Below are 20758 nucleotides of genomic sequence, written 5' to 3'. Positions count from 1 at the left end.
AATATGAAAGGAAGTCCTAATAATACAATCAACCCAAAAAACGATTGTTTTTTACATGTTTTGACAAAGAATTTCAAATAATTTGTCGATAGGATGCAGCGATAAAAAAACTCTTAATAAGGGATGCTAAATAAAGAATGTTCTAAAAATGACCTTGGTGTTAAAAAATAAAAGTATTTTTTTCGAATCTGATAATTTGTGGTTTGTGTGTATTAACAAATAAAACAGAAAGGTACACCAGTTACAAGCTTGCGGGGGAGTTAATTTCGATAAATGTTCTGATAAGTTATTTTCGATCGACATCTTATCGTATACTGAATTCCATATCTTAATCTATATAAGAATTTTTCGTGGCCATTTTCACCAGTCTGTAGTGAGTACCCGCTGCAAACAAACTCTCCATAATGTCTGCTGAACAATGTAAGTAAAGAATTAACTGGAACTTTTAGCTTATGTGGTTTTTAATGGTGAACATATCATATACATTCATTTATCTGGTCTGAGTCAGCCAACTTTCCATGTTTTGCAGCCTAATAATAAATTTTATATTTTAAAAGGGTTTCTTAGACTTTCTTCACTTCGACTTGATAGATCTCTATATGTATTCTGTATTTGTATTTTAGTCCATTGGTCCAAAAGCCTAGGACGTCCAGGAAATGTTATCCGTATCGAAGGTATTTTTGATACCTAATTAGATTTTAAAAAGACCTTAAATACTCTGCCTACTTTACCCATTTTACTGAGATAATATCGCAGTTACTAGTGACCATTGAGAACATCTTTGACTACTTTGAGTTCGGTTTCCTAAAGCTCTAAAATATTTGTTAAAAAAGATTGTTATAACATTTTTGCTTGCCTTTCATCTGCGTTTGATATATTTGTACTAGTAAGCTCCACTAAATTCCTGTTCTCATTTGCATACATCTTCCAGGATACGGCTTTTTAGAATACCGCCTACTGGTTCTGGTCCGATAAAACGAATATTAGCTCCTTTTTTAAATCCTTACCCATTCTACGTAAAGTTCTTGTCAGGGATATCACCGAGATACTTGACCTCTTCCGAGAATAATAATGTTATTCCATTCTTGATCGGTGGTTGAATATATAATTTCATTGTCTACTAAATGAAGCAGTCGTTTTATTAAGCCTTAAAGTTGTCGATGCGTTTTATTTCTTCATGTAGTAATTTTTAATTGACAAAAGCTTTAGTCTCTATTCTTTTGTTTGTATTTTTTAGTCATAATTTGGTAGACCTCATACTCATTCACCAATTTTTATAAAATTCATACAATTTAAAATATGATTTATAAAGTATTTCCTAAATATGACATGTATTTATTTACCAAAATAAGATTTACGTCTACAATATTGCAAAGATGAAATCTGTATATAGAGATATACAGAGCTATTATCTGTATATTCTCATTCTTTGCGCTATTTTTAAGTATTAATCCGTAGTTGCTTTTCACCAGTGGCGGTTGATGAAGGATGAAACTCAATCCTTCTGATTTTATCGGAGATAAACCTTTCCATCACCATTTCGTGGAAGTCCGAAATTTCTCCAATTGAAGTTCTTCAACTAAAGCGATACTGATATCAGCCGAACCGAGACGATGTAAACTAGTCGTAAATAACAAAATAATAGAACCAGGGATGGAAACTGAATACTTGGGAATAAAACTGTCAAGCTACGGAAAAGTGGAAGAAGTACAAAAACAAGTAAACATGGCAAACAGAGTAGCAGGATGTCTCAACAACACAATCTGGAGAAACAAGTACCTCACAACGGAAACGAAAACCAGGATATATAAATCAACAATAAGAACAATAATGACGTACACAGCGGAAAGAAGAGCAGATACGGCGAAAACACAAATACTACTGGAAACAACAGAAATGAAAGTCTTACGAAAAATAACAAACCAAACTCTAAGAGACAGAGCAAGAAGTGAGGAAATACGAGTGAGATGTGGTATAGAGGAAATATACGCCTGGACCAAAAGAAGAAAAGTGGAATGGAATCAACACATCAAAAGAATGACAGAAAATAGAATAGTACGAATAGCAAGAGACAAATCGCCAAATGGACGAAGATCATTGGGACGACGGAGGAAAAGATAGTCAGACAACGTCAATTGAGGCTAAAAACTGAAGTAAAACAGGCATTAAGCCTATTTATAAAGTAGGAAGAAAAAGAAGAAGAAGAAGTTCTTTCGATGGGCAACATGGCAAGCGTCGTCGGTCTTTCTTACATATGACCCTATTAAATTTAAAGTAGGTAATTAACCGATTACATTTTTGTTTTCTTGTATTATTTCTGGCCGCGAGTAAAATATTATCAATTCTAAATTCTTCGTTTTCTTTTTGTGTAGACATGACTCTGTTTTCCAATAAGTTACTAAAATAATAACTAACATAACCACTACCAACGCGGACACTTTCTACCTTAATGACAAAGTGGAAAATATGAGTCTTGAAACGAAATCTTTCTTTCTCAGGATGTGTGTTTCTTTTACTTGAAGACATTGGCAGCACTTTGTCCACCAATGTCACAATTAGTGACACAGCTTACCATTTTGTTTCTATCTCCAAGTGACCAATACTCCTCAATTTTTTTTTATTGTGTGATCTGCCATTAAATTTTATTTCTAGTAATTCATGACATTTATTTTTACAAGAACTTGAAGGTCTCTCATTTATTTTGCTGTCCAGTAGAGATATTGGTTATAATAGATGTATCAGGAACTTTATAAATTAGACCACTGTAAACCACATAGAACACTGTAAACTAATGTTAAAAATATGTACATGAGGATCAATGATTAAATCTCCTACAACTAGTATTGTTTTAGTATTGATTTCCTCAACACCTATATATGTTTTATTTAATTCATTATTTTAAATACAGCTCACCATGAAACAACCAAGGTTGAAGTCGGAGGCTCCACTATCACGCTTGAACGTACAAGTGAAGTCCACGTCACAACCGTAACTACCACCCAGGTAGTCCAAAACCAGATTGGCGGAAACATCAATGGTGCCGTGGTACTCACCAGCGAACAACACGTTCAGCACACCAGCGAGGTACATACCGAGAGCAAAGTCGAAAATGTACATCTGGCTGGTCATTCATCGATGCTTGTTATGAGTCAGCCTCCTAAACAAGGTGAAGAAGAAAGAAAAGACTATTTCCTTGTTTCCAACCATGGAGATGTCAAACTTGATGCTGAAGTAAGTTTTTTAGTATTGTTCTGAAGCTATTTTCTTGTTGCATTTTAAAGTAATTACTATTTTAATGGGAATAAGTCACAATTGAATGTTAAAATAAGTTTACTGACGTTACATTTTCACTTCAGAAATCGTTCTCAAAATACAAACATTAATAAATTAAATACATTTTTTTAATTAAACAAAATTTACAAAGCATTTCAAGTAAATAAATACCTTTTTCGAAAACAGTTTTCTGTCAAGTATTACACTAAGGTATTTGAATTCCGAAACAATTGGTATGACATTGCCCTGTAATGATACAGTGTCATATATAATAGGGAGTTTTCTAGAAAAAAATACTCCAGATCAATGTAATTGATCGATATGAATCCGGATAATCTTTATTTTTTCCCGGTTTTAGAATTAATATAACAAAGGAGTTATTAAATTTGTAAGAAAGTATTCCAGTTTGCAAGATACAGTTATGGATATGCGGTAGTAATCTTTTTTTAACATAATATATGAAATCTGATCTGGAACTGGGGCTGTGTTTTTGGATATCTTAATAGCATATTCCACTTCGGATGATGTTATTTGTTTTAGTTAATAATGTTCTTCTACAAGTGTACCTGGGTGAGGTATATGTTTGTCAACAAAAGGTGGACATAGCTTCTGTAGAATATCTTCTACAACTGAAGGGGGAGCATGTTTAATGTTTGTATTTTTGTTGTTGAATTTGTTCACCATCTTCTATATTTGAGTTGATGGACTTTTTTTCCATGTTTCTGCTCCGTAGAATTTTTTTTAAAGCTACTTAAATTTGTAACTGATAATGACTATTTTGTTTTAATTATTGTATTTTTAATTTACCAAACAACAAAATAGAAGATTAAAAAATATATATATTTACATTGTTTGGAAATTATATATAGCACACAAGTAAATTTAAATATACATATTTAAATTTACTTAGAGATAACTTAATTTATTAAAAAAAAAGGTAATTGAAAATTTGTTTAAGCTTACCAGGAATATAAATATTAGCAAATTACTTTACTTTCGGACGACATTCTATTATTTATTTGTTGATCCGTTTCTTTAAATGTTACAATTTTGTTCCCATACAAATATTTCCTTACGAAACAATACATTTTCTCATTCTCTTTAAATTTAGCAAATCCTTGTCTCTTGATCTTATTTATATAATGGATATCCAAATCAACCACTATTTTGTCTATTAAATATATTATTAAGAAAACATTGCTTTTTTAGGTTATCCATGTCGAGAGGATGGTACATCTTGGACCAAGTCATCTTGTAACTATTCTGCCTGGTGAGAGCCACACATTTGATCTTAGTGGTGTACACTTCCGCAATGCTCTTCTTAAGGTTACAAATCATGAAGAAGGACAAGCTGTATTTTCTGCTGAAGGTGGTAATGTTCTAAAAGACTATGAACAGACTGTACAAAAAATCGAAAATGAACTCCAAGTTGTTCAAAAAGTTGAAAACTTCCATTTGGCCGGTCATTCTTCAGTGCTCGTTATGACTCAACCTCCCAAACAGCGAGCAGAAGAAAGAAAAGATCACTTCCAAGTTACAAATAATGGAAATGTTAAAATTGATGCAGAGGTAAGGGTTTTTTTAATGGACTATACGCCTTCAGGTTGTTACTTTCGTTATTTTTAAGGTGACTCATGTTGAAAGGATGGTACACCTTGGACCACGTCATCTAGTAACTCTTTTGCCAGGCCAGAGCCACACTTTCGATCTAAGTGGAATTCACTTTAATATGGCAGTATTAAAGATAACAAATATTGAGGATGGAGAAGCTGTATTCTCTGCTGAAGGTGGAAATGTTCTTCAAAATATGGAGCGCAATGTACAAAAAGAAGTGCAAAGTGAGCAGGTTAAACAGAAAGTCGAAAATGTACATCTAGCTGGTCGTTCCTCTATGCTTGTTATGAGTCAGCCTCCCAAACAAGGCGAAGAAGGAAGGCAAGATCATTTCCTTGTTTCTAACACGGGAAACGTTAAAATTGATGCTGAGGTACGTTTAATGATTAAATTACTTTCTGACTTCTTTGTTTAAATTACTTTCTATATCATTGTATATATTTTTTAAGTTATGATTTAGTTATACTTTCCAGCTTTTCTTTACTAATATTTCTTAGCTTCGACTATTATCTAAAATTATTTATTTTTTAGGTTATCCATGTCGAAAGAATGGTACATCTTGGACCAAGTCATCTTGTAACTATTCTGCCTGGTGAGAGCCACACATTTGATCTTAGTGGTGTACACTTCCGCAATGCTCTTCTTAAAGTTACAAATCATGAAGAAGGACAAGCTGTATTTTCTGCTGAAGGTGGTAATGTTCTAAAAGACTATGAACAGACTGTACAAAAAATCGAACACGAACTCCAGGTTGTTCAAAAAGTTGATAACTTCCATTTGGCTGGTCATTCTTCAGTGCTCGTTATGACTCAACCTCCTAAACAGGGAGCAGAAGAAAGAAAAGATCACTTCCAAGTTACAAATAATGGAAATGTTAAAATTGATGCAGAGGTAAGGGTTTCTTTATAGGACTATACGCCTTCAGGTTGTTACTTTCGTTATTTTTAAGGTGACTCATGTTGAAAGGATGGTACACCTTGGACCACGTCATCTAGTAACTCTTTTGCCTGGCCAGAGCCACACTTTCGATCTTAGTGGAATTCACTTTAATATGGCTGTCTTAAAGATAACAAATCTTGACGATGGAGAAGCTGTATTCTCTGCTGAAGGTGGAAATGTTCTTCAAAATATGGAGCGCAATGTACAAAAAGAAGTGCAAAGTGAGCAGGATAAACAGAAAGTCGAAAATGTACATCTAGCTGGTCGTTCCTCTATGCTTGTTATGAGTCAGCCTCCCAAACAAGGCGAAGAAGGAAGGCAAGATCATTTCCTTGTTTCTAACACGGGAAACGTTAAAATTGATGCTGAGGTACGTTTAATGATTAAATTACTTTCTGACTTCTTTGTTTAAATTACTTTCTATATCATTGTATATATTTTTTAAGTTATGATTTAGTTATACTTTCCAGCTTTTCTTTACTAATATTTCTTAGCTTCGACTATTATCTAAAATTATTTATTTTTTAGGTTATCCATGTCGAAAGAATGGTACATCTTGGACCAAGTCATCTTGTAACTGTTCTACCTGGCCAGAGTCACACACTTGATCTTACTGGTGTTCATTTCCGCAACGCTCTTCTTAAAATTACAAATCACGAAGAAGGAGAAGCTGTATTTTCCGCTGAAGGTGGTAATGTTCTAGAAGACTTCGAACAGACTGTACAAAAACTCGAAAACGAAGTAGTCCAGGTTGTACAAAAAGTTGAAAATTTCCATTTGGCTGGTCATTCTTCGATGCTTGTTATGACCAGCTCTTCTAATCAGGGAGCTAAAGAAAGACACTTCCAAGTTACAAATAATGGAAATGTTAAAATTGATGCTGAGGTAAGAATTACAACTGCGGTACGCTATGTACCCAGATGATAATATTTTTGATATTTTTAAGGTTACTCATGCTGAAAGGATGGTACACCTTGGACCACGTCATCTCGTAACTCTTTTGCCTGGCCAGAGCCACACTTTCGATCTTAGTGATGTTCACTTTAAAATGGCTATCTTAAAGGTAGTTAATAATGAAGATGGAGAAGCTGTATTCTCTGCTGAAGGTGGAAAAGTTCTCCCAGACATGGAGAAAAGCGTACAAGAAGTAGTTCCAAGTGAGCAGGTTAAACACAAAGTCGAAAATGTACGTCTGGCTGGTCGTTCCTCAATTCTTGTTATGAGTCAGCCTCCCAAACAAGGTGAAGAAGAAAGACAAGATCATTTCCTTGTTTCTAACAAAGGAAATGTTAAAATTGATGCAGAGGTATGTTGAAATTACTTCTTAATTACTTTCTGACTTCTTTGTTAGGAGTACTTTGTTATATTAGTATCTATATTTCGAGTATTTTGTTTTTAAACCTACATAATAAAGAGAATATTGATTTTTTAGGTTATCCATGTCGAAAGGATGGTACATCTTGGACCAAGTCATCTGGTCACTGTTTTGCCTGGCGAAAGCCACACATTCGACCTTAGCGGTGTACATTTTCGTAATGCTCTCCTAAAAGTTATAAATCACGAAGAAGGAGAAGCTGAATTCTCTGCTGAAGGTGGTATTGTTCTAAATGACTTTGAACAGAGTGTACAAAAACTAGAACATGATGTCCAGGTTGTACAAAAAGTTGAGAATTTCCATTTGGCTGGTCATTCTTCGGTGCTTGTTATGACTCAACCCCCTAAACAGGGATTAGGAGAAAGAAAAGATCACTTCCAAGTTACAAATAACGGAAATGTTAAAATTGATGCCGAGGTAAGGATTTGTATAATGCACTGCATGCCTTCATATTCACACTTTCGTTATTTTTAAGGTTACTCATGTTGAAAGAATTTTACACCTTGGACCACGTCATCTCGTAACCCTTTTGCCTGGCCAGAGCCACACTTTCGATCTTAGTGGAGTTCACTTTAATATGGCTGTCTTAAAGATAGCAAATCATGAGGATGGAGAGGCTGTATTCTCTGCTGAAGGTGGAAATGTTCTTCAAGATATGGAGAAAAACGTACAAAAAGAAGAAGTTGTAGAACACATTGAACACAAAGTCGAAAATGTTCATCTGGCTGGTAATTCTTCAATGCTTGTTATGAGTCAGCCTCCTAAACAAGGTAAAGAAGAAAGAAAAGATCAATTCTTCGTTGTTAACAAGGGAAATGTTAAAATTAACGCTGAGGTATGTTTAATAATTGATTAAATTATTTTCTGACTTCTTTACGAAGATTAATTTTTTATATCATTATCTATAATAATATCATTATCTATAATAATCAGAGAACAAAAATAACGATATACAAAACCCCTATACTGCCACTGGTGACATATGGTTCGGAAACATGGACCATCTCCAAGAAAAATGAAAACTTCTTACTCATATTTAAACGAATAATCCTGAGGTGAATATTCGGTAACATCTGTCGAAAATATATTAGGAGGACGAGATACAACTATGAGATATACCACAAATACAGTTATCTGTAGACAAAGACGTAATATCTCTCATAGCAATAGGAAGATTAAGATGTGCAGGGCATCTAGCAAGATCACAATGGAAAAACCCTCCTAGACAAATCTTTATTTTACAGCCAGTTAGAACTAGACGAAGAGGAAGACCAAAACTTAGATAGAAGGATGGTGTAAATGATGATGCTAGAAAAATAGGTGCAACGATTGGTAAATGATAGAGCTAACTGGCGAAATAGATTTAGAAAGTTCGAGACTTTACTATATGGCTGTAACACCATTGATGATGATCTATAATAATAATTATTATTTTGTAAAACATTTGCGCTGTGCTTTAAGTTAGGCGCTTAATTTTTTTATTCCTCCGAGTACCGAATAATTATTTTTTATAACATTTTTTTCTGTGATGAAAATATTGATATTTTTAGGTTATTCACGTCGAAAGAAAAGTTCACCTTGGACCAAGTCATCTTGTAACTATTTTACCTGGCGAAAGTCACACATTCGATCTTAGTGATCTACACTATCGTAATACTCTCCTAAAAGTCATAAATCATGAAGCAGGAGAAGCTGTATTCTCTGCTGAAGGTGGGAATGTTCTAAAAGACTTTGAGAATACTGTACAAAAACTCCAACAAGAAGTTCAGGTTACACAAAAAGTTGAAAACTTCCATTTGGCTGGACATTCTTCGATGCTTGTTATGACTAGCTCTTCTATTCAGGGAGCTAAAGAAAGGCACTTCCAAGTTACAAATAATGGAAATGTTAAAATTGATGCTGAGGTAAGAATTAGTAACTGCGGTACACTATGTGCCTAGATGATACTACTTTTGATATTTTTAAGGTTACTCATGCTGAAAGGATGGTACACCTTGGACCACGTCATCTCGTAACTCTTTTGCCTGGCCAGAGCCACACTTTCGATCTTAGTGATGTTCACTTTAAAATGGCTATCTTAAAGGTAGTTAATAATGAAGATGGAGAAGCTGTATTCTCTGCTGAAGGTGGAAAAGTTCTCCACGATATGGAGAAAAGCGTACAAGAAGTAGTTCCAAGTGAGCAGGTTAAACACAATGTCGAAAATGTACGTCTGGCTGGTCATTCCTCAATGCTTGTTATGAGTCAGCCTCCCAAACAAGGCGAAGAAGAAAGACAAGATCATTTCCTTGTTTCTAACAAAGGAAATGTTAAAATTGATGCGGAGGTATGTTGTAGGAGTACTTTGTTATATTAGTATCTATATTTCGAGTATTTTTTTTAAACCTACATATTAAAGAAAATATTGATTTTTTAGGTTATCCATGTCGAAAGGATGGTACATCTTGGACCAAGTCATCTGGTAACTATTCTGCCTGGCGAGAGCCACACATTTGATCTTGGTGGTGTACATTTTCGTAATGCTCTCCTAAAAGTTATAAATCACGAAGAAGGAGAAGCTGAATTCTCTGCTGAAGGTGGTATTGTTCTAAATGACTTCGAACAGAGTGTACAAAAACTTGAACACGAAGTCCAGGATCCACAAAAAGTTGAAAACTTCCATTTGGCTGGTCATTCCTCGATGTTGGTTATGACTAGTTCTAAACAGGGAGCAGAAGAAAGACACTTCCAAGTTACAAATAATGGAAATGTTAAAATTGATGCAGAGGTAAGGCTTTCTGAAGATCGCGACGTGCCTGCTTATTGTTACTTTTGTTATTTTTAAGGTTACTCATGCTGAAAGGATGATGCACCTTGGACCACGTCATCTCGTAACCCTTTTGCCCGGCCAGAGCCATACTTTCGATCTTAGCGGAATTCACTTTAAAATGGCTATCTTAAAGGTAGTGAATGATGAAGATGGAGAGGCTGTGTTCTCTGCCCAAGGTGGAAATGTTGTGCACAAAATGGAGCAAAGCGTACAAAAAGAAGCAGTTCCCAATGAACATGTAGAACATAAAGTGGAAGACTTCCATCTAGCTGGTCATTCCTCGGTCCTTGTTATGAGCCAACCCCCCAAACAAGGTGAAGAGGAGAGAAAAGATCAATTTTTGGTTTCCAATAAGGGAAATGTCAAAATTGATGCAGAAGTAAATATTAAAGTTTTATTATTCTATAATATTAGCCAAAACAACACTGCTCACAATTACTATTAAATTGTAGCATTTTATATCTCAAAAAACATTTGTAACAAGTCATTAATTCATAGCTAATTTATATTAAATATAGTTCATTTTATACTGTCAAATAATTTGTTCCCACCTTTATTTTTTACAATTCAGCCTATTATTCAGTATTGTACATGCCTTCCCTTCCTGTTTTCATTTCCGTCTTTTCTGGTCTATCAAAAGTCTCTCAAAATTGATATTCTGAGTAAAATTCAGGTAATTCTAGAATTTTTAGGGGTTTAATGGCATTTTCGTCTCTAATAGCTGGAGTATAAAAAATAATTTCGAATGTTTTAGATAATTAACCTTGAACTACGCATCCCGGTATACATGCAAATTTTAAAGACCATTCAAACAATATTTTTTTTAGGTCACCCATGTCGAAAGAATGATCCATTTAGGACCAAGCCATAAACAAACTCTCTTGCCTGGTGAGAGTCACACTTTCGATCTTAGCGGTGCCCACTTCAGATTAGCTGTTCTTAAAATTACGAATCATGAAGATGGGGAAGCTGTTTTTTCTGCCGAGGGCGGTAATGTTTTGAACGGTTTTGAGAACAACGTACAAAAAGTTGAACACGAAACACAAGTTGTACATAAGGTTGAGAACTTCCACCTTCCAGCTGACTCCTCAGTGCTCGTTATGACTCAACCTCCCAAACAAGGAAATGAAGAAAGAAAAGATTATTTCCTTGTAAGCAACAATGGAAAGGTCAAGATCGAAGCTGAGGCAAGTATTTAAATATATATGGATATTGTTATTAGCTTATCTTTAATTTTGAATTATTATTTCTAAACTGGCAAATTTTTCCAGGTTACTCACGTTGAAAGAATTCTACACCTTGGACCACGTCATGTGGTAACTCTTTTGCCTGGCGAAAGCCATACCTTCGACCTTAGTGGTGTTCATTTCCGCATGGCTGTTTTGAAAGTTACCAATTATGAAGACGAGGAAGCAATCTTTTCAGCAGAAGGTGGTAATGCCCTTCAAAATTTAGAAAAAAATGTACAAAAAGTAAAACATATTGAACACAAGGTTCAAAACGTTCGTCTGCCAGCTCACTCATCGGTACTTGTTCTGGCTCAACCACCAAAAGAGAACGAAGACCATAGGAAGGATTATTTCCGTATTAGCAACAACGGAAATGTCAAGATTGATGCTGAGGTAAGTTCATAACTTTTCGAAAGGAAGGTTAAAATAAATAAAGTATAGTATAATAATGGTGGACATTGCTGGTCAGTCTGGAGGACATCTAAGAGTTGCTTTATCGAGTTGCATCCAAAAGTTCTGATTTCGGGTTTAACCTGAATGTAGGAAAAACGTGGTTGGTTGGTGATTTCAAAACAAAAAATATCTTGGGCATATTGGAAATATATGGCTAACAAGTAGAATGGGTTTTATCATCATTCTGGTTTTAGAACCCTGTGTGGGTCCTAGCCTCCTCAAAAATTTCTCTTCAGTTGTCCCTATCCATCGCCTTCCTCGGTCAAGCAGGTATTTCCATATTCCTCATGTCTTCATCGATATTATAAAGGCACCTTGTTCTAGGTCTTTCTCTTCTTCTGTGACCAATGAGTCTATCAAGGAGCGTTTTTCTAGCTAAGTAATATTGTTCCATCCGCTTCACATGCCCTATCCACCTCAGACGTCCTGAACGTATAGAACGGGATCAGTTCTGCAAATACTAGGTTGCCTGCTTAATGAAAACTGAAATAATGAATATAGTCTCCACATTCCTTACATCATACCAGTTCCCTACATCTTGAAGCCACGACTTTTCTATATTCTAGTCCATGTTTGCCTTCCACTTTAAAAGTATTAATCTTAATACTTAAATAATAGAGATTATGAGACGTTGCATTGATTCACCGAGTGGAGAAATTTTCTAATAGTTTCAGATATACATATTTCTTTTTTAATTTGTGACGTGATTTGTCTATGGGATTCAGAAAACTTTCCTTAATGATCATAATTCAAAAATATATATGCGATTCTGAAATCTTAGCTTTAATGACCATATGTCAGCGCAGTATACGATTATAGATCGTATGTAGCACTTGACCATGCGCAGTAGTAAGTCAAGAGAAGTCTCTTCGTCAGAGGTAGGTATTTATTGAATTGAAACAATGTAGCTCCCGCTCTATTAATATTCGCGTTTAAACATAGATTATTTATTGGTATTCCGTTCACGTTTAATACACACCTCTGCTGAACACCTTTTCTGCTCAATTACCCTGAGAGATGACTAAGCACGCGCGATGCCTGATTGTTTTTGTATAATGTGTGAGGGGTTGGAGGAGGACAGTCTCACTTAATTCGATAAAAAATATTTTTCTTCTTTCTCTTTATTAGCAATTCTACTTGTTTATTGGATTGTTACCTTCAATGAAAGGTTGTTACTCTATCTTTTGCACGGTCGTTCTATACTACTTCTACCGATTGAAGATTTATCTCTTGCTATTTGCAAGCAACATTGTTGTATCAGAAGATAAGTAACTGAAAACTTTTTTTAATTGCAAGCTGTTAACATAATTATGGTTCTCATTTGCTGAGAATTATCACTACTATAGCTAGAGTTATAAATCCTTCCACTTGAGTATCTTCTCGTCCTTTAGCTTATGTGAGGCAGGATTTTAAGCTATGAATTAAGTATTAAATCCAAACGGCAGAGAAACAACTTAAAATTAAAGTGAAGATGATTTACAACGTATGCTGCACCAATTCAATATAACCGCCAAAAAATCCATGTAATTTTTATAAATATCTTTTTTTTTTCTATATATGTAGATTGTCCAAAACGATCTTGAACAAGCACATACCAAAAGCCTTCTACCTGGTGAGAGTCACACTTTTGACCTGAACGATAATCAGTTCCACTTGGCTCATTTGAAAGTATCCAATCTTGAGGATGGAGAAGCTGTCTTCTCCGCCGAAGGTGGAAACGTTCTTCACGATTTCATAAATAACATACAAAAGGTGGTAGCCGAGATACCTCAACATAAACTCGATCATTTCCTATTGCCTCCTAGAAGAACTGTTTTGGCATTATCTCAGAACGGTGTTGAAGGTGAAGAAAACAATAAGTATACCATTACCAACCACGGACCCGCTGATCTTTTTGTTGAAGTAAGTATCTTTTTAATAAATATTAGCAGTGTTATTGTTATTATGTTACTGAGAATTTTAATTTTGTAACTCTTTGTTCTCTTCTTTGAAAGGTTGTTCATATTAATCACATCTACGATGCTCCTCATTGGTACGTCGTCAGGCCAGAAGAAACCACTGAAATTCCAATTAACGAGCATCTTCAACGCAATCTTTTACGATTGACCAATAACAGTTACAAAGACGAAGTTGTCGTCAGTGCTGAAGGCGGTCACGTTCTTCAAGGTATTGAGCACAACGTTGAACAACTTTCAAAGGCAGATAATTCAGGAAATGTATTAACTAAAGTAGAGAACTTTTCGTTACCTCCAAGAAGTTATATTGTTGCTTTGAGTCAAAACGTTGAAGGAAGCAACGAACATCCTGGAAAGTACATCGTAACGAACCATGGTAAAGCTGCTTTTGATATTGAAGTAAGTTGAAACAACAAAATAGTTATTTTTTATCTAAATCAATATTTTCCTTAGTTGAAACGTACATCACCTATTCAAACACTTGATCTTCATCGCAGAACAGTTCAGCCTAATGCAACTGAATATTTTGAACTCACAGCCCAATTCCAAAATACCGTATTGGAAGTTATCAATACCAGCCAGACTGAAACAGCAGTCTTTACAGGTAAAAATTTATTATTACTTAAAAATATCAAAACTCATTAAATATCTAATATCTATTATAATACTTTTTTAGCCGAAGGAGGCGATGTTATGCATGATCTCCAAGATGAGATTAAAAAACTCGATGTTCAAGAACAAAGTACTCTCGACAAAATTATAAATTCCTTAGAAAACCTTCGTTTGAACGCACGATCACGCGTTTTGGCTTTGGTATATGATCCCAAAGATGCAACATCAGCAGAAGAAAAAGGTTTTACTATTACTAACCACGGACAAGTCGACGTAGAAGCCGAGGTAAGTTTTGCATAGAAGACAGGAAAAGGCGTTTTGACATTTACTGAATTCAAACTTATATGTAACTTGTAGGTTGTTTACACCGACAGTGATGACCGTGGCAAAGACGAAATCAAAGTCATTAAACCCAATGAAACTGTAGTAATTGAGCACGTTAAAGATGCTGGAAAGGCTGTATTAAACATCTTAAACAGAAGTTACAAGGAATTGGGACTTATTACTGGTAAGTCCTTGCATTGCTTCTGTTTTATTTCAAATATTTCTTATTGAAGACTTTTTATTACATGAGGTATATTGAATTTTGTTAATACTTGATCTTCTGTTATATCATTTGCTGTTTAAAGCAGCATTTCATTATGTTATCATACGAGTATATTCAGTAAGAAGTCTCTTAATTTTTCTTATATCGATTCTACAACTATTTGTTCTCTCGTCGACTTCCCAAATATAAACATAATTTTTTTATGCGTTTGTTTCAGTCAAGGGAGGAAGAGTAATTCACGAACTGGAAAGGAAAGTAAAGAAACTCGCATCTGACAATGAAGTAGTCCTAGAATTAGCTAATTTCCACTTGAATCCTAACTCTTCGGTGATTGTTATGCACCAAATTGGTAAATACAAACGAAGATTCGAAAACTTTGGTGTAGGCCTTAAATCTCGACTTGGTGGCCTTCAAAAATCTATACAAGAGGTACGCCAAAAACTTGAAGGAGAAGGTGAGCATCATCAGCCCCAAGGTGAGCATCATGAACCTCAAGGAGAGCATCAACAAAATGAGCATCATAAATTCGTGGGAATCCATAATAAACTAATTAAACGTAGACAAGTTCTTCACGATAGATATACCATCACTAATCAAGGATACCACCCAATTACTGTTCAGGTGAGCATTTATTTTACTGACATCGTTTAATTTATTATATATATTAACTACAGATAGCTCTGATACTTAGTGATCTCTTGTGACTAAACCACTCACCACTTCATCATTGAATTTGTTTGAGTTGTCATTGAGTTCATGGTAAATTTTAAATAAAGTTCGATGTCTGATTTTTACTTCTATATGTTAGGTATTTAATCCTTCTCTATCTTTTCTCCTTGTTAAAGGATGTAGTGGCTTGTGTAATTCGTTTGACTATTGTTGTTCAATTATCTCTTCCCTCTGCATGTTATTTTTCTCTCCTGTGCGTGTTGTTTTTCTTCGGAGAATGAGTAATCAATCATGTCCTTTATTTGATGCAATCATCGTGCTGGAGTTGTTGCACTGGATGTTTTACCATTCGTCTTCTATTTATATGTCCAGAATATCTTAGTATCTAACAATAAAACACTGAAAACTTTGCCACTTGAGAAAGGCACTCTGCCAAAACAGCGGTAATGATAATAAATTCTAATAAAGGTTGTGAAAGTGTTAGAAACAAAAGTTTTCAGTGTTTTATTGTTAGATAAAATGAATTTCCATCAAGTAGCAGTCGAATCCATCACTTATATATTCTATATTTTAGTTGATAGTTATGGTGAGACTAGTGTTTATGTTAAGAGCGTAGGCGCAAAATTTCGGGCCAATGCTTTTTAAATGCATTCATTTTTTTCGAGTTCTGAGAAAACTAGTAAGTATTTTTGAAAAATTTAAACGCAGAATGAAAGATTACATTATTACTGAGGGCCTAAACTCCCTGAAAACTTCTGTAATGTTTATTTTAATAAGTTACAGGGGTGAAAAAGAAGGGAAAATTTATTAGTTTGCTCAGGATTTGAAAAAATTGAATCAATTTAAAAAGCATTGGCCCGAAATTTTGCGCCTATGTTCTTAAGTTTTTCTAATTGAACTATTTGTGCGATGTGCGGTTTATGGTAAGCGCAACATTCTACAGTAGACTCACATTTTAGATAGATGCCATTATACGTTTCTAATCCGATGTTTTGATGGTCCGTGTTTCTGAAGCATAGGTTCGAACAAGGCGTAGCTTGGTGTTTTTGTAATGTTAGTGTCCTGTCATATTTTTATGAGTCTGGCTGTTATTGATCTGACCATTGTGATGCGTCGACAAATCACGTCTTCGTAGCCTCTACTGTTCGTGATGACGGAGCCTAATTTTCGGGATGTTTTGAAACCAATTTTTGCCTTTTATTTGGAATTCTCTTACTCTGTAGCTAAATTCCGAATTCCGCTTGTAAAATTTTGTGGTCGATATCACAGTCTGCAGCTGTTTTTGTCTTCATAGTAATTAATGAACTCTTTCATCGTTTAGTGACAAGAATATAATTTATTTGGTTTTTGTATCGTCCTCCAGGCAAAGTTCATATTGATAGTCTTCACGGATAATATTTAAACATTGTATTTATTATACTAAGATAAGTATCGATGGAGAAGTAAAGGAGCCGTTCACCTTTGTTATTTCGCTTGCCTAAGTCATGCACGTTTATCGTTCCTTTCAAATGGTCATATCTTTTTATTTTTCCTATTTTTGCATTCCAATCTCTTATTGTCGATTACAGAGACATTCGAACAATAGCGAGTCTCTATTGGGGTCAAACAGCTAAAGTGAAAGTAGGATCTACATTGACCAATAAAATTGAGATCAAGAAATGGGTACGACATTGCTGTATCTTGTCTCCTATTCTCTTTAATATATACTCAGAAGAAGTATTTAAGACAGCGCTGGAGGAAAGCACAGAAGGCATAAAGATAAATGGTGAAATAATTAATAACATAAGGTATGCTGATGACACTGTGATTCTAGCAAGTAGCATGAAGGAACTGAGTTGCCTAATGAGTAAGATACAAAAAACAAGTGCATAATACGGACTCAGACTAAATATCACAAAAACCAAATGGATGTTAGTAAGCAAAACCCAACAACTACCACAGCAACTGATATTAGACAATGAAAGAATTGAACACGTGGATTCGTACATCTACTTGGGAACAACAGTTAACTCAAATTGGGATCAAGCGAAGGAAATACGTATAAGAGTAGAAAAGGCAAGAGCATCGTTCACTAGCATGAAGCAAATTTTCACCTCTAAAAGCCTCACCCTACCTCTCAAAATTCGACTTCTGAAATGTTATGTATTCCCGGTTTTGTTATATGGAATGGAGGCGTGGACAATGACCGCAACATTGATGAAAAAAGTAGAGACCTTCGAAATGTGGGCTTACCGACGTATATCCTGGACTGAGCACGTGACCAACGAAGAGGTACTACGCCGGATAGGTAAAGAGAGAGAGGTAGGAATAAGTATAAAGAAAAGAAAGTTGGAATACTTGGGTCACGTTATGAGACATAATAAATGTAGAGTACTACAGCTGATCGTTCAAGGAAAATAGACAGCAGAAGGGGTCCAGGGAGGAGAAGACACTCGTGGCTCCAAAACTTGCGGCAATGGTTCGGATTGTCATCTGCTGAACTATTCAGATCTGCCGTAAACAAAGTCAGAATAGCCATGTTCATTGCCAACGTTCGGAACTGACAAGGCACATGAAGAAGAAGAATCTCTTATTATCATTATTGGTTCTTTCTTAAGAATGTTGGAGATGGTTTCATATATCTGGTTGAATGTTTCTTCTACTGTATATTTTGTCATTTCGGATATTGGCATATGTACCTATGTAAATTTCATATTGTGTGGTTTAGTATTCAGGGTTATTTTGATTAATCGATCATGTACCTACATATTTTGCCTAATGTTTTTGAATTATTATTGCTACACCTTTTTGTCCTGATTTGTTAGCTTTTAACAGCTCCCCAAACTTTGTATTGAGTGACCTTTCATATGTCCCTGGTCTTTCGTGTGTCTCAGATATCCCGCAGATATCTACCTTGATCTCTCCTTGATCTAATATATACAGTTTCTAATATGCAGTTTACCTGGGTTTAGCAGCCATCTAACATTTAACGTTGTGATGTGGTGTTTTCTACGTAATGCTAAGTTTGATCTCCCAGTACACATTTCGTAGATATTATCTGGTCATCCACAATCATCTGCCCGGTCCAGTGGCAGATCTAGACATTTGCCTTGGAAATGAAACTTCCAATAAAACACCAACCAAAAAAAATAAAAAAGAGAAACCCAAACTACATAAAAACATTAAATTCCCTTAATTTTCCTATTTAGCAGGTTTATTATCTCTGGTAAGATAATCAGGTAGTTTACCATTGCCTGCCTGATCGCATTATCACCACCAGTATTTTACACCAAAACTGTATGTATCATACAGCCCCACTGCAATAATGACATAAGTAGTTGCTGCCCTGTCATGCCCTCAGTAAATCCGCGTATACGTATTTGATTGAAACTTCTTTGTACCTGTCCTACATATCTACAGAAACGTTCCTTATCAGCCATTGTGACACGCCGTATCGAGGTTGAAGACTTCCCTCACACACTTCGTCTTCCGTGAAGTATTGAAAAGCTCCTACTCAGTTCATAGATCCCCCTTCACGCAAGCTAAGACCGGAGGTGTTTATTATCACATCCATTAGATACAATTTCAAAATACAATTTCAAATATATGCTTCTTAAAAAAATATGCAAAAATAATACACTACGAGTTTCATTTACCACCCATTTTTACTTTTATATAGGATACGATATCTAGCATCAAAATATTCTTCTTCCTCCAATATAACTCGTTTTTGATTTATGTCTTTCCTTTTACAGATCGTCCACCTAAAAAAAGGAGACGCCGATGAAGTGCTTCGTAGCCAGGTCGTCAAACCAAATGAAACCCAGGAGCTACTTCTTGAAGGCATCGAATCGTCTTCGCTAAAGGTTATCAATGAAAGTTCAAAGGACATTGCTATTTTCTCTGCAGAAGGAGGAGAGGTCATTCACGGAGTTGAACATTTAATTAGACAACTACATAGAGGCGATGGTATCCAAAGTGTTTTGTGGCGTTCCAGACGTGAATAAAAATTTGAAATAAAGTGTACAATATTTTGAGCAAAGATTGTTTTTTTTTTTAATAAATACTCTACAGACTAGTGCCCATTGTTTTGAATCTACAGTATGTAAAATCTTCCTAGAATACAACTGTTTTCTTTATATAATTTTAATAAAAGCACATTAGTACTGAATATAAGTAAATGTCAATGGTAAGAACAGTAAGAGGTGCCAAAAAATATTGACAATGAAAGTAACAGAGAGAAAAAAAAATAAAAAAAGTAATGTAAGTAACGATAAAACGCAAATGAAATGCAACAGGAAAGAAGGGGCTAAGTCAGAAGTATGAAACTTTTCAGGAGAGCACTTTTAATGTTAATTTCTTATATAGTCCTACCAGAGATCTAAGAGAGTCATTAATATTTATTATCAATAAGTGACAGGATCGTACTTTTTATTTTCGATTTGCATTACTTATTCGATTGTTAGGTGTTTTTAAAAGCCGGTCTTTATCATTGTCTACTAAAGTTATAATAGTTGCAAAAATATTGACATACACATTCACATATTTACAAAACTTTATCAGTTCTAAATAGAGTACAAAAAGAACAGAGGCAAAAATATTTTAGAAAATTATTTTCAAAATTGAGGTGTGTCTAAAAGCTGGTTTTATACCGTTATCAACTCAATTTAAAAATATTCACATAAATTACGTATACATAGAAAATACCATTTATAAATACAATTCAAAAAGTACTTACATTTAAAAAAATTACATGGACAAGTCAGTTTCACTATCACTGTCTTTATCTAGATCTATAATAATTGTTCCTTTGAGCAACCTATCTGTATTTATATAAGATGTTTCCATCTTTAGAACATGGGCAACACTATTTTTCTAGCTGTCATTGGCTAGTTTCTCCATTTCTTATTCAATTAGACGAACCACAGATGAATTTGGGGTGGGCGAAACATTACTTCTTTTTACCGATGCTTTTAGCTCATGCCATGGTGTGTTCAATCGGATTGAACATGCAATAGTAAGGAATAAGGCTTAATACTGTATGACTCATTTCTTCTCCTGAAAATGATTTTAAAGTTTTAAGTAATTGTTTTCTAAAAATAATTATCTTCATAATATATATCATTTTCCAGCATATATTCCTGGATTCTAGGTTTGATGTCATTAGAACATGGAACTTTATTGAGCCTACGACTGTGGTAGCTGGCATTGTCCATTACAATTACACTGTTTGGTGGTATATTTGGCAATAACTTCGTTGAAAACCAGTTTTTAAATAATTTTGACGTGGTACATCATGACACG

General features: G+C 34.8%; 1 protein-coding gene across 2 annotated transcripts; it reads left to right on the top strand.

Annotated features, from left to right (window-relative positions):
• Positions 1-260: 260 nt before the first annotated feature.
• LOC140447035 (uncharacterized) lies at positions 261-19533 on the top strand. 2 transcript variants are annotated; one of them, XM_072539625.1, is made up of 23 exons: positions 261-420; positions 2909-3231; positions 4483-4842; positions 4901-5260; positions 5419-5778; positions 5837-6196; positions 6355-6711; positions 6773-7132; positions 7259-7618; positions 7677-8036; positions 8752-9105; positions 9168-9527; positions 9618-9968; positions 10027-10389; positions 10838-11197; positions 11282-11632; positions 13256-13594; positions 13687-14046; positions 14101-14251; positions 14324-14544; positions 14617-14767; positions 15024-15427; positions 19210-19533. In XM_072539625.1, the coding sequence occupies exons 1-23, from the start codon at positions 405-407 to the stop codon at positions 19459-19461; spliced, it is 7233 nt and encodes a 2410-aa protein (XP_072395726.1). In that variant the 5' UTR covers positions 261-404; the 3' UTR covers positions 19462-19533. The 2 variants fall into 2 exon arrangements, with proteins under 2 accessions (XP_072395726.1, XP_072395734.1); XM_072539633.1 differs by lacking the exon at positions 6773-7132.
• The last annotated feature ends 1225 nt before the right edge of the window (positions 19534-20758 follow it).

This window comes from Diabrotica undecimpunctata, chromosome 1 (genome assembly GCF_040954645.1).
Source record: "Diabrotica undecimpunctata isolate CICGRU chromosome 1, icDiaUnde3, whole genome shotgun sequence".
Taxonomy (NCBI): domain Eukaryota; kingdom Metazoa; phylum Arthropoda; class Insecta; order Coleoptera; family Chrysomelidae; genus Diabrotica; species Diabrotica undecimpunctata.
Note: the sequence above shows the minus strand (reverse complement) of the source record. Positions and strands in the feature narration are given on the sequence as shown.

Bases quoted from the DNA above. Each gene is read 5' to 3' on its own strand.
- LOC140447035 (XM_072539625.1), top strand. The intron at 5,261-5,418 runs GTACGTTTAATG...TTTATTTTTTAG, and splicing joins ACGTTAAAATTGATGCTGAG to GTTATCCATGTCGAAAGAAT. The intron at 6,712-6,772 runs GTAAGAATTACA...GATATTTTTAAG, and splicing joins ATGTTAAAATTGATGCTGAG to GTTACTCATGCTGAAAGGAT.